Source organism: Phalacrocorax carbo, chromosome 4, assembly GCF_963921805.1.
Source record: "Phalacrocorax carbo chromosome 4, bPhaCar2.1, whole genome shotgun sequence".
Taxonomy (NCBI): domain Eukaryota; kingdom Metazoa; phylum Chordata; class Aves; order Suliformes; family Phalacrocoracidae; genus Phalacrocorax; species Phalacrocorax carbo.
Window position 1 is genome coordinate 83617016 of NC_087516.1, and position 12419 is coordinate 83629434.

General features: G+C 47.6%; 1 protein-coding gene and 1 long non-coding RNA gene across 4 annotated transcripts in view; one reads left to right on the forward strand and one right to left on the reverse strand.

Moving 5' to 3' along the window:
* Positions 1 to 793: 793 nt before the first annotated feature.
* Positions 794 to 8687, reverse strand: PAQR3 (progestin and adipoQ receptor family member 3). 3 transcript variants are annotated; one of them, XM_064450763.1, is made up of 7 exons: positions 8268 to 8687; positions 8021 to 8183; positions 6674 to 6829; positions 5727 to 5924; positions 4158 to 4248; positions 3686 to 3834; positions 794 to 3292 (listed from the first exon to the last, which is right to left on the reverse strand). In XM_064450763.1, exons 1-6 carry the CDS (start codon positions 8450 to 8452, stop codon positions 3692 to 3694), a joined length of 936 nt encoding a protein of 311 aa, XP_064306833.1. In that variant the 5' UTR covers positions 8453 to 8687; the 3' UTR covers positions 794 to 3292; positions 3686 to 3691. The 3 variants fall into 3 exon arrangements, with proteins under 3 accessions (XP_064306833.1, XP_064306835.1, XP_064306834.1); XM_064450765.1 differs by having other exon boundaries at positions 8616 to 8656; XM_064450764.1 differs by lacking the exons at positions 3686 to 3834; positions 4158 to 4248.
* Positions 8688 to 8795: 108 nt separating this feature from the next.
* The window catches only part of LOC135313307 (uncharacterized), a 32455-nt gene continuing 28831 nt past the window's right edge, over positions 8796 to 12419 (forward strand). The window contains exon 1 of the long non-coding RNA XR_010372923.1: positions 8796 to 9399. This is a non-coding gene — a long non-coding RNA (uncharacterized LOC135313307). The remainder of the gene's footprint in view (positions 9400 to 12419) is intronic.

Sequence of the window (12419 nt, forward strand, 5' to 3'; positions counted from 1 at the left end):
CTTGGGCCAGTCCCGAGGGTTACTGGTGATAAACACTCTGCGAGCGCTAGCCACGTGCTGCAGGGCAGGGTGCGATCGGGCGCTGGTACAGAGGGTGCTAACTCCTCCCTGCTGGCTGGGGCAGCTGCCTGCCACAGGCAGGATACGCGTACGGTCACAGTGGTTCTGCCTCTGCCATCTCTGATCGAGGGGTTGTTTTGTTTTCAGCCCCCGCAGTTAGAAAAGCACTTAAAAAAAAAAAAAGCGTTCTGCCTACTTTTCCTGGTTTGTTTTTGCAGCGTAACTCCTAGTGCTTGATTTCTCATTGCTGGTGTTTGCATGCAGTTGAACTACTTCTGTTAGGGCAAAAGCACGTTCACAAGGCTGAGGTGGGAAAGAGTGCTGCTGTTTTAGTTGAAGCAGAGCCAGGAGCAGCCTTTCTTCTTTTAGTTAGGACACAGTGACAGAAATGGCCGGCGCTCTTCAGGTATGAACAAGGCCCTGCTTGGAAATCATCTAGATCTAAAGGCGGTAGGTTGCAAAGGCAAGCTCATCAGCAGATGCATCAACTGATGCTTCTCCAAAAAAAAACATTTAGAACAAAGTACGGCCAGTAGAATAAACCGCACACAATCCTGGAATGGTGCAGTTGAAACACCTGTCCTGCCCATCCATGCTGTGCCTCGATAATTCCAGCTACATTCTCCTTGTCTATTTAAAATCCAGGGGATGTGACAGAAGGTGTGTGGCTGAGCAATTCACATCTGTTGTTGGACCACATGAGAGCCAGGAGTGGTGTTGCTGCAAGTAAACGTCCAATGAACTAAAATTTATTTACAGGTTCAGTATGTACATAAACAACCATCATGCAGCTTGATAAATTTTGTCAGGGTAATAAAAATGTACAGCTTCGCAGTCAGTTTCCTTATCCAGTGAAAACTGCTACAGTAGTTAGAGTTTACATTAAAAAAAAATACATTAGCAAACTATTAAGTCAGTATGCTTTCAATACACAAACACACATTCTTCAAATATTACTGTTCACATAATACTGGACACAAGCTTTTATACTTGCAGGTTCCTTGTCAGGCTTCAGTAGTAGTAATGAGTGCACTTGGAACTTGCTTGGCTGTCAAGTTTTTAAAAAAAGAAAAAAAAAAAACCAACGCAAAACCCACCCACACAACTGAAGAAAGCCCTAATCAGTGTTTAAACTGAAAGGGGCAAAGATCTGGGAGTTAAATACACAGTCAGTTCTTGCTACTACGTGCCTCTGGAGTTGGAAGAAAATGCAAAACCACCCACTGAGCTTAGGGAACAGTTTGCGTTACTCCCCAGCATAGCGGCAGGGAAGTACCCTGCCCTCTCCATCCCCCAGGAGCCTTTCAGGTTCCTGACAGTACGTGTCCATCGCTATTCCACATCTCCTTAGCATGTCCCTGATGAGAAAGGCTGAGCAAGCTGGGCACGTTTAGCCCAGGGAGGAGGCAGCGTTGGGGGGACCGGACAGCAGCCTGTCCACCCCAAGGAGGGCACCGCAGGAAGCCAGCATCTCCCCCCTCCCCATAAGCTAAAACCCATCACGGGAAAGCCCCCCACAAGAGGAAAGAGGCAGGAGCCTAGTATTGACCAGGCCAACAGATCAGGAAGGGTTGTTCATGTGTTATACAGCTTTTAGCAGAGTTGCTGAAGGCTTTCCTGGCCTGCTGCAGGGCAGTGCTGTCTCTTCCTTGGCCTCAGGGATAAGAAAACTGGCTTGAAATCTTACAAGGCCCCTGTCAGTGTGCATTAAGCTGGCTGCTGGCAGATGATTACAAAATATGAGAGAAGATGCTGGGACACGATCGAAGGCCACGCTGCAGGTAACGGGGGAGTCAGAGTAAGGTCAGCTGGGACACTTTATAATCCCACAACAGAATGTTTCTAGCTGTAGTTCCAGCAGGAACAGTTAGGGTACCTCCCGCTTCCTAACAGCGGCCATGCCGATGCCATCGTGTCCTTCAGCAGCTCTGGTCCCAAACTTGAACCACTTGGGATCAAGTTGTGACAGCATCTTGAGGCAGAGTAATCTCCACCTGGCTAACACTGACACCAGATCACCCAAAGCAGCAGCATTTGCTCCTGCTGCCCAAGTGAACTGTTAACACAGGCACAGGTGCTATACAGAAGCCTCTTGAAATTGATTCTAACCCAAAAATCCACATAATTCCAAGTTTGTGTGAAAAATTGGCACCAAGTGAGCCTAAGGATACTAAGCTACAGCTATCTAGTGACCTGTATATCTCAAGTCTCCCCCATGTTCAGTTTGTAAGAGACGGTTTCATGACAGATTCTAAAACCCAAGGCAACCTTTTCACTGTGGCAAGCTTACGGCGAGAAGTCATTGTCAGTATCAAAGTCTGCAAGTACAGTACAACATGTTGCAGGTTAAAAGGCCAAAGTTCACTGATTGGAATCCAGAGCAGGTTCACTACTCAGGGTGTGTTATTTCATCTTGTTAAACAAGAGTAACTTAAAAAAATTCTTAGCAACTCTACTGACTGCAAGATAGTAACGAACATAAATCCGCAGGCTTAGAGTAACTCCAGAAATATTTCAGAACACTAATTGCAAATTAGCGAAGGGATCTAGAGAAATTTCTTCAAGTAATGGCACTACCCACCTTGGGGGAGGCGATTTTTAAGAGCTGAAAGGAAGATATAGCTATGGTGGATGTCATGTGATCTTATCTTCCAGAAAAAGGAAGGGTTTGTCCAGAAAAGTACAGGAGTCCACTGAATTCAGTTTGATACGTTACGGTACTGACGCTGAAGCGTAAGCACGTCATTCAGACAAAGACTCTGAAGGATGCAACGCACTGTTCTGCTACGATTTAGATCCAAGACCAGGTCCCACAGTTACCATGGCTTTACAAGCACGCGGTCGGGAGCGGTTTCTTAATTTTGCACTTGAACAAAACCTGAAAACCTGGTATATGGGTCCATTAGCTCAGCAAGGGACCTTACTACTATTGTTCCTGTTTACCAAGCAAGGTAAAAATACTGCTGTGATCCGAATGCGGAGTTTTACAGCCCACCTTTGCCTTGTCCCACGCCAGGAAGACCTGTTTTGTACTTCATTGTAGAACAGGAAAGGGATGTCAGATCCTGGGCAACACTGTTGGTTTTTTTCAAAACTCCTAATAATATACTGTCCCAACAAGTAGATAACAGTCCAGAAGTCAGAAAAGGAATGGCCTCAGTGCTTAACTTCATAACTCAGCTTATTAGGTAAGGTCCAGGCCCTCAAAGTCAGGTATTTCCTTGCAGTGCCTCTGAAATACAGTGGTGAAACACATTTAGTCACTTACTATGCGTATGAGATTATCAACTCTTACCTGATTTCCAAAAAATCCAGATGGATGCTTAGTAGGCTGAAAACCTGACAAAAGCCTGAAGAAAATGCTACTTAGGAACAAATACTAATGACTAATTGAGGCTTTCAAAATTCTGAAACAGAGCCTCGTGCAGCCCAGCGGTGTAGGTGAGCAGAGTGCCTGCCACCCACATCGCTACCTTCTTATTTACAAGTATTACACCGATCAGCATCATCTTTGGGGAAGCTAACTGGGGAGGCTGACTGAAACTTGTGACAAGTTAAACCCAGGATTATTTAATCCTCTACTTGTTAGAACATCCTATTCCCATGAGTACCAAAACTGCTCTACCTTCACTCACAGGCCTGCGCTATACTCAGGACAGGGCTTGCTGTGTCGGTATTGCATGATGTACACTGTGGACTGGTGCCACCAATACAGCATCACCACTGCAAGGATATGCCATACTTGGTGACTCGAGCCGAGGTAGTTCAACTGTCCTGTGGGGAAGAAAAAGGGCAGCTGGTTAAGCTGTTAAATTCAGCACTAACTCACGCAATGCAATTAACAATCAGTCTCCTCCAAAGCTCAACCATACACTCCACTTGCTGGGAGGCGGTGCAAGTTCTTTAACGAACTTCATCAGATGCTGTCCGCCTTCTTTTGAAACAAATACACTCTATGTTTTATTCTATAAGTGAGAATGCTTCATGTAGAACATGGTCAACCTGTTCTGTCACAGGACATTCAGGACTCACAGCAAGGACTGTGACACTGCAGGATGCCTAACTGCAGAAAAAACAGCCAGAAGAGAATTTCCTACCTGGGAAGTATCTTTCTGGAACTTTGGAAATATAGAAGAGAAAAGCTACAGCAGCGATGAAGTACATGACAACTACACGCGGAGTGAACTCCTGCAAAAGAAAAGGAAGCTCTCCTATTCTGTTAGAGGGTAAAAATAGCAAAAACAAAAACAAAAAAGTCCTTGAAAATAAAAAAGAAAAAGGCATGACAAAGCTCAGTCTTACTTCACTGTCTATGTTATCTATGGCCAAAATCCAATGGGGAAGCAAATGCCAGAGTTCAGGAAAACCTGAATAGGAAGAAACTTCTTGTATCGTGACCTCTCTGCCAATACACAAGCTACTTAGTGTTTCTGTGCAGCCTGCAGCAGTCAAGGAAGTTATCAGTAAAAGGACATCTTCCGATACACTGATCCTACACGGAAGGGCCAGGATAAACGAGAAGGATGACTTCAGTGCAAAATCGTGTTCACTGGTTGGGACTGTAGTCGCTAGAACCCAAGGCCACCCGACTACTACTCACTGCATAGCAAATAAGCAAGCAACCTGTTCACGAGTTGCTTTTTGTTTACTTTAACAACGTTTTATTACCAGAAACGGAGCATTTTTCTCAAGAAACAAAATGTGTACCATACCTACCACTGTGCTGTACCAGGAGAAACTAACTGGGGGAAGACGTGGAGGAACAACTACTGTTTATCTGATTTTTAGAAGGCCAGTGTTAACTGCCCTGTCTAAAGACTACGTATATTCGTAAGCATTGCTCTTCTATAATCCCCAGCAGCTCTGGACTGGGCTAAACCACCACCCCATGTGACAGTCCTCCAGCAGGGCCAGTCTAAGAATGGGCACAGTTACTGCTTCCTACAAAAAGGAAACGTTTGCTTCAGCACCCTTAGGTCCCTGGGAAGTTATAATGATTTCTGGGGTTCTTATATTGCAGCATGTTTTACTGTCTTTAGCTTTACTGTGCTGCTTGTTTATCAGAGCATACTTCTAAGCAGTAAAACAAGAATGGGAAAACAGTTCAGTAACTTCACAGTGATGTTAAATGAGGGCTGCTTAAGCGACAGAGGGCAGAGTAGGCAAGCACTGATTTTTGCTGTCAACCCAGGAACAGAAGAGGAAGCAAATAATCATCCATCCCATCAGCGTCTTGTGGTTCCCCTCTCCCACGCTGTGGAGGCAGACAGCCCACAGCACTCAGGCAGCCTGACAGACCGCTTCCCATGCGGCAGCTGACTCAGCTCTTAGCTCCTGACCCTCGCCCTGGGGTAAGCGAGGGCGCGGTCCGTCTACCCACACAGGCGCTCTTCTGCCCCTCGGGCAGATACGCTCCGTCACATTTCTATCCGGTTTTCCTTCTCATGGTGCAATTTTAAATCAGTAAAGCAGATTTAATCTACTCAACCTGTTTGCTGCTTCTCAATAAATTTTTAAGTGTTTGCTTTTGAATCCTATCGTCCAAAAGAATTCTGTGCTTCGTTACGGCTGGTTCTCCCCCCTTATTTCATGAACTGTAAGAGAACTGAAGGAAGAGAGCAAGTGAAAAGCAGAAGAGAATCTTATTTCCTTATTTTTTCTTTTACCTGTACAATAGATGCACCAATGCCGCCATTGAGCCAAACCCAGTGGATAGTGGGGATAATTCCATATCCAGACACTGAGCAAAAGATGATGGAGCGCAGTCTGTGCCACTGTTGTGTGAGGTAACTGGGATGAATCTGAGCAAAAAATACTGCCAAGATCATTGCCAGCACAGTGATTAAATATACCTGACGCCAGTACTGAGAAAAAAAGAAACAAAAGCAAGTTTGTGGGAGTTCTCATCACATGTAAAAATAAACTCTGGGTAGAAAGTTTACACTACTAAATGCAATGATGTATCAACTCTCCTGTCACTGCTGCGAGCACAAATGATGGGGTTTGAATGAATGGATGTGTATTTATCAACTGACAGCGAGGGGAAGGGACTCTACTGCTCGCATACACCTGGTAGAACATTTATTCCAAGCAGTGCCTTCACCAAAACATTTTAAATACCTCTGCCTAAGCAGACTCGTTCAGCTACCCGATCACTGCATCCATTGAAGACACAGATGTAGTTTCCTTCAAAGGCCTAGGCTAATTTTGTGTGTCCTCTTTTAGATGAACAGAAAAGAAGGTTGTTTGTGCCTCATGTAAACCACCTCGAGGGAAATGATGTTTGAATTACTTGTGGTGGAGACACATCCCATAATCAGCCTCATGCATTTGACAACGGTAGGACCTGTGAAGTTTGCCCTGCCTTCATACAAATTTAAATATTTCCTTAGGCTTGTCAAGACTGGCAGCTTGAAAGGGAAATCTCAATTTGCCTATCACTTCAGCAAGCAAAGTTCTGCTCGTGTCAGAACGAACTTGTTTCAGTTTCCATCTCTGTCCCCTGGCTAATACCCTATTTGGACACCCTGCCACGAACCCCCTTCGGATGGCGTGGCAAGTACAATGAGACAGCCGGAACTAAATGTTACACGAAAAAGTGCTTGAAACTTACGTTATTACAATAAAATGCATAAAACACGCCTGACACATAGCAGCCCAGGATACCGATGGAAATTCCTGCATAATCTAATGCCATCCATCGTCGGCTGGTCTTCTCTGAGCGGTGACAACAGAAAAGATGATATCCTACTGAGCAAAGCATACAGACCTACACAAATATTCAAACAAGAAGGTATTAATCTCTTAAAAGTTAACAGGGAGCATAGCAAGCTTAAACTCTGAAGCTTAGAATGTGCAGTTGACCCATTGCATGTTTTGCAGCACAACTCTCTGTGGGCGATTACGATTTCTGCAAGTCATCAACAGAAACTAATGTAAGTTTCTCTGATAGATTGAAGAAGAAACAGGAAGCTTTGCAGGACTCGATAACCCCAAGGTGCACAGCTACGAAAACTGGGCTACTGAGGCCTAGGCCATGAGGCCAAACAAAAGGCAGTACACAAGGGAGCAGGGCCACGTCTGCATGAGTGCAGCGGGATGATGAATTCTGCTGGGCCAAACTGCCACAAGCAGAAACCAAAGTCCAAACATGCCCTGACTGCCTGGCACCCAAGTTACTTCTTGGAGGAAACACACAAGAAATTAAGCTCCTACGCACTGGCTGCTTATTTGCTTCTACGCCGGCATAAATTTTTTTCCCTGAGAGATGTTTTTTGTGTTTCTCTGCAACCCTCAACAGGAGTCAGGAGAAGCACAACAGTAGAGCTTGCCAAGCCAGCAAGGGAGGTTTCCCTGCTTCCAGCTATGCACTCTTTGAGGAATATACACAGCACTCTCTGGCTCTTCATGCTTTTTTAGGGACAACAGACTTAACAGGAGCTTCACTGATCAAATGCTAACACACTTGAAGTCTGCTGTTGAGAACAGATTTCATCTGACACAGACGGTAAGAAGTTAGAATGCAGGCCCTACTCCCATTCCAGAGCAGCACCAGGCTATGGCTAAGTTCACGTTCTGGTGGGTGATGCCTTCCAGCAGCAACTGATGCCATCTGGAAGCCACATTGGACACAACTGAACCCCAATCCCCAGCTGAACCTGTGGCCTTGGGCAATTTAGTTGGTTTCCACAGACTCTCTCCTGCGCCAGCTACACTCACTCCTGCCTGGACTTTATTCCATATATTGAACAGGTCAAAATCAACCCAACCAGCGAGATTGCCTGTGACCTTCCAAAGCAACAATATTTAAAACACACTTTCCCAGGCCCGACCCGAGCCCCTCCTGCTCCGCCGCCCTACATGCACACCGAGCGGGCGAGCACCCTCAGCGGGACCTGGGGCTCTCCTCGCCCAGGCAGCTGCTCCCTGGCCCGCGCCCCGGCGGGGAGCCGGCCCCTACCTGGAAGCAGAAGAGGCAGACAGAGCAGATGACAAAGTCCTCCCGGGAGGCGCCGGCGGCCGGCAGGACGGCCGTCAGGTCGTAGATGCCCAGCGTGAAGAAGAGGACAAAGCCGATGAGGTGGCTCCAGATGTTGACGGTCTCGTTGGAGAGGATGAAGAGGCTGCGGGGAGACACAGGGGGCGGGGAAGGGAGGGCGTGAGTCGGGGCTCGGCCTGAGGCAGCGGGCGGCGGGGGCTGCTCTCACCTCTTGAGGCAGAGGCGGGAGGGTAGGTAGGCCCGGTAGCCGTCGGTGATGTAGGGGTTGTCCTTCAGGAAGACGGGGATCTGCTCGTAGGTGTACAGGCGGATGCCGCGGGGCACCAGCACGGGCCAGTACTGGTAGCTGCCCAGCTCGATGTAGTGCGCGCTCCGCAGCAGCTTCTGGTGCATCCTGCCCGCCCCGCCGCCGCAGCGCCCCGCCGCCGCCCCGCCGCCGCATCTGACCGCGCCGCCCCGCCCCGCGCCGCCGCCCTCGTCACGGGCCGCCGCCCGCGGGGAGCGTCCGCATGGCCCGTGGGGTGCCCGTGGGTCCCCGCACCGCACCGCGCCGTACCGCACCGCGCCGCCGGGGCCGTGGGCCGAGCGCTGCGCGCTGCCGCAGGGGGAGCGGCGGCGTCGGCTGGTGATGGCGTCATAGCGCGGCGGCGGCGCCTGCGCCCTCTCGGTAGCACGTGGCGCCGGCTGCGGGCGCGCGGGGGCGCTCTTCCCGCCGCGGGCGCGCGAACGGCCGCCCTGTTCGTTCCTGTGGTTGTGTGAGCGAGTGTTGAGCGAGTGGGTGGGTGGGTGTTGAGTAAGAGTGTGCGTGCGGCCGCTTTGTGTGTCAGTGAGTGTCTGTCTGTCTGTGTGTGTGTGTGTGAGGGGCAGTTCTGTGTGTCGGTGAGTGTGTGTCTGTGTGTGGCCACCTGGTGTGTGTGTTTGTGTGAGCGGGCGCCATGTGCATGTGAGTGAGGGGCTCCCTTGTATGCGTGTCTGTGTGTCTGTCCGTGAGGGGCTGCCATTTGCGTGTGCATGTGAGGGCTGCTGTGTACATGTGTGTCTGTGTGTGTGGGCCCGCTGTGTGTGTCTGTGCGTGTGAGGGGCCGCCGTGTGTGCGTTCGCGTGTGCGGGGCGGCCGTGCCACGCGTGTGAACGGCTGCCGTGCGGTGTGTGTGGGATCCAGGGTGAAGTGTTGGGCTATGCTGGCAGGTTTTTTTCTCACTTTGGAAGGAAACGGGTCTCAAAAAGTGGAGGTTCCACCTTGGGGCGCAAGGCTGCTGCGTGGTGTCCCTGCAGGCCCCAGACTGGCTGGAAGTGGTGCAAAATGCAGCGCGGTTATGCAGTCACCGGTGTGTATATAAGTAAGTTTCCAGTTATAGCTCTCGTAACATAAGACATACGGTGTTACATTACTGTTGTGGCAGAGAATTTTGTCTGAAAGGAAATGGTGCACATCTCTGAGAAGCTTTTGGGGAAAGGTGTTTCCTTGGGAACATCAGCCATTTCCTTCCAGTAGACCCGAACGGTGCAAACCTTTCGAAAACAGAGGCCAGAAACAGACGTGTCAAGTTAAAAAGCACTGAGGACTGTCATGGCATGTGGGAATTGTACCTTGCAAGAGCAACCTCTGCTTAACTGAGATAATTATTAGGATTTTCTTTTTTTTTCCTCTATGTGCTCCACAAAGTACCTAAAATAAAAAATAATCTCAGTAGTGAAGAAGGTTCTTCCAAAGCATATGCTTTGCCTAAATAAGAAAATTATGGGCTGTTTTCCAGTTGCTTTTTTTTTTAATTTAAAAAAAGTAAAGGAGAAAGACGTCACTCACTAGGTATCATCTGGCTCTTGTTTTCAAAGTTGAAATGATGGTAATGCTGAATGGTAATCCTCAGTGACCTGCCCCTCCCCTCCAGTAATGTGCCATGCAAAATTCTTGGAAGGTCTTTTGTCTTATTAAACAAAATGTGAGAGCATTTCTCTAGGATGGTGTGACAAGTATGAAAGATTTACCCACAGCAGAGAGATTTGTATTGTGAAGTAAAAGACGCGGAGTGATGGACGTTTGAAATCAAGAATGACAGTAAAGGCCAGGTGTTGAAATCCTACACGTAGCAATAGAGGCAGCTGTACCACATCTCCCCTGAATTTCCGTGTTACACCATTTGGTTACCCACATAAAGTTGGTTTTGGTTAGTAGCAGCTCTTGATTATTTCTACTAATCATGGACTGTGATTTCTTAATGTCAGTGCTCTGAAAACTGTATTCCTCCTGCCTCTGCAAACCTGCTGACAGTTCCTCATGCCTTCTCCCTCTTTCTCAGCTGTTCTGTGTGCTGGGTTCATTTTTCTCCTGCATGTACTGCAGGACTTTGGAGAGTTAGTTACCCAGAGGAATAGTAGTATAGTAATCACAGTGATAATTCAGCAGGTTTAGCTTTAAGGAACTACTTGATGGTCTCACCTTTCTGGGATGTATCTAAAGCATGTCTCTGAATGGTTCATTCCTATTTGTCATGGTTTAACCCCAGCTGGCAGCTCAGCCCCGCACAGTCTCTCGCTCGCTTCCCACCTTGGTGGGACGGGGGAGAGAATCGGAAGGGTAAAAGTGAGAAAAACTCCTGGGTTGAGGTGAAGACAGCTCAACAGGTAAAGCAAAAGCTGCCCATGCAAGCAAAGCAAAACGAGGAATTCCCTCAGTCCTTGCTATGGGCAGACGGGTGTCCAGCCATCCCCAGGAAAGCAGGGCTCCATCACGCCTAACGGTGACTTGGGAAAACAAAACAGCATAAGTCTGAATATTCTGCCTTTCTTTCTTCTTCCCCCAGCTTTATATGCTGAGCATGATGTCATATGGTGTGGGACATCCCTGGGGTCAGGTGGTGTCACTGTCCCAACCGTGTCCCCTCCCAGCATCTTGTGCACCCCCAGCCCCCTCGCTGGTGGGGTGAGGAGCAGCGAAGGCCTTGGCTCTGTGCAAACCCTGCTCAGTAATTTCAAGAACACCCCTCTATTATCAACACTGGTTTCAGCACAAATTCAGGTGACAACCCCATACGAGCTACTCTGAAGAAAATTAACTCTATCCTAGCCAAACTCAGCACACTATTTTATTTAGTTTCTGTCTTTCTTTCCACATGGCTTTTCTGTTTCTATTTTTTCCCTTCACTCAAGCTTGCTCTTAATGAAATTAATAAGAATAATTGAGGAAAGATACACAGGAAAAATGCATTCTGAAAGAAGATCTGTAGACATAGTTCTTTTGACAGGAGGGGAGAGACCCTGGTCGTGGTGCTGGCTATATTTAAGATGGAGCACAGGTACACAGGAAAGCAGGGTGCAATAAAACACCTTGCGGGCAGTGCAGGGCTGAGAAGATCTAAATTGTCTGATACTCAGGAGATGGCTCAGAGAGTCTTACATGTAACAGGGTCACAGGACTGAGAATTCAGATAGCAGAGTTTCCGGGAAGCAAACTCTTAGGGGGCCACAAAGGAGTTACCTGGTAGCTTGCTCAAAAGGCAAATAATTCATAGGCTGTCGGTGTTCCTGTTCTGTGGTGGAAGACCAGTTCGATTTCCAGCTGACCTGTTTCAGATGTGCTAAAAATAGGAAACTATCCTGTTTTGGTCAGCGTAGTGCACTTGGAAGCTAAAATGCCTGAACTAGACTAGGAGAACCAGCTAACAAGAAGGGCACCTACATGCTGGCAACTTTTTTCCTAACAAGTGCTGCACTGGCTTTTCTCTTTGCAGTGCTCACTTGGAGAGTGAGCGAGATAATATATGTTTCTGCAGACATTTGCGTGTACAGGAATAAGAATAGACCTGCCACGTTAATTCAGGTGAGCGAGCTCTGACTGTCCCAAGGAGCCTCTCGCTGCTGCCGTGAAACTGAGACCGGGGGAGTCGCAGTCCTGCCAGCTCCCGCTGACAAATGAGGAGATTCATTGTTCGCTCGAGTGGTGGCTCACTTCCGTCAAGCCAAATACTGCTTAGAAAGTTGCTTAATTAGTCTTAATTGTCCATTGAATCATTAGCTCACTGAGAACATTATACCTGGAAAAAACACTTTGTTTCTAAGCCCTGTGCAATTTAAATGAAATCCCAAGTGCTTCAAAGAGTTCAGTCAGAAAGAATCGGAGCTGACAGCACTTTTTTTTAATAAAAGAAGCTTTAATTGGCTGTTAACTTAAAGCTTTGAAGCTTTGATAGGAGAAGTGTTATAGGTTAAATTAATAGGGAAAATTGAGAAACAATTAGGGCAGCTTTAAATTAATTACTTACACTATTTATTTTGAGCTTATTGAACAATTGTGTTGAATCCGTAAGTGATTGAAATTAGCCATCTGTGCAAGATAGCTTTGACCTGAATTGACCTTCTT

Coding starts and splice junctions, on each gene's coding strand:
- PAQR3 (XM_064450763.1), bottom strand. CDS start 8,452: ATGCACCAGAAGCTGCTGCGGAGCGCGCACTACATCGAGCTGGGCAGC. Junction 6,830..8,020: donor TCTGCCTCTTCTGCTTCCAG/GTAGGGGCCGGC, acceptor ATATTTGTGTAG/GTCTGTATGCTTTGCTCAGT. Junction 3,835..4,157: donor TCCAGAAAGATACTTCCCAG/GTAGGAAATTCT, acceptor TCTTCCCCACAG/GACAGTTGAACTACCTCGGC.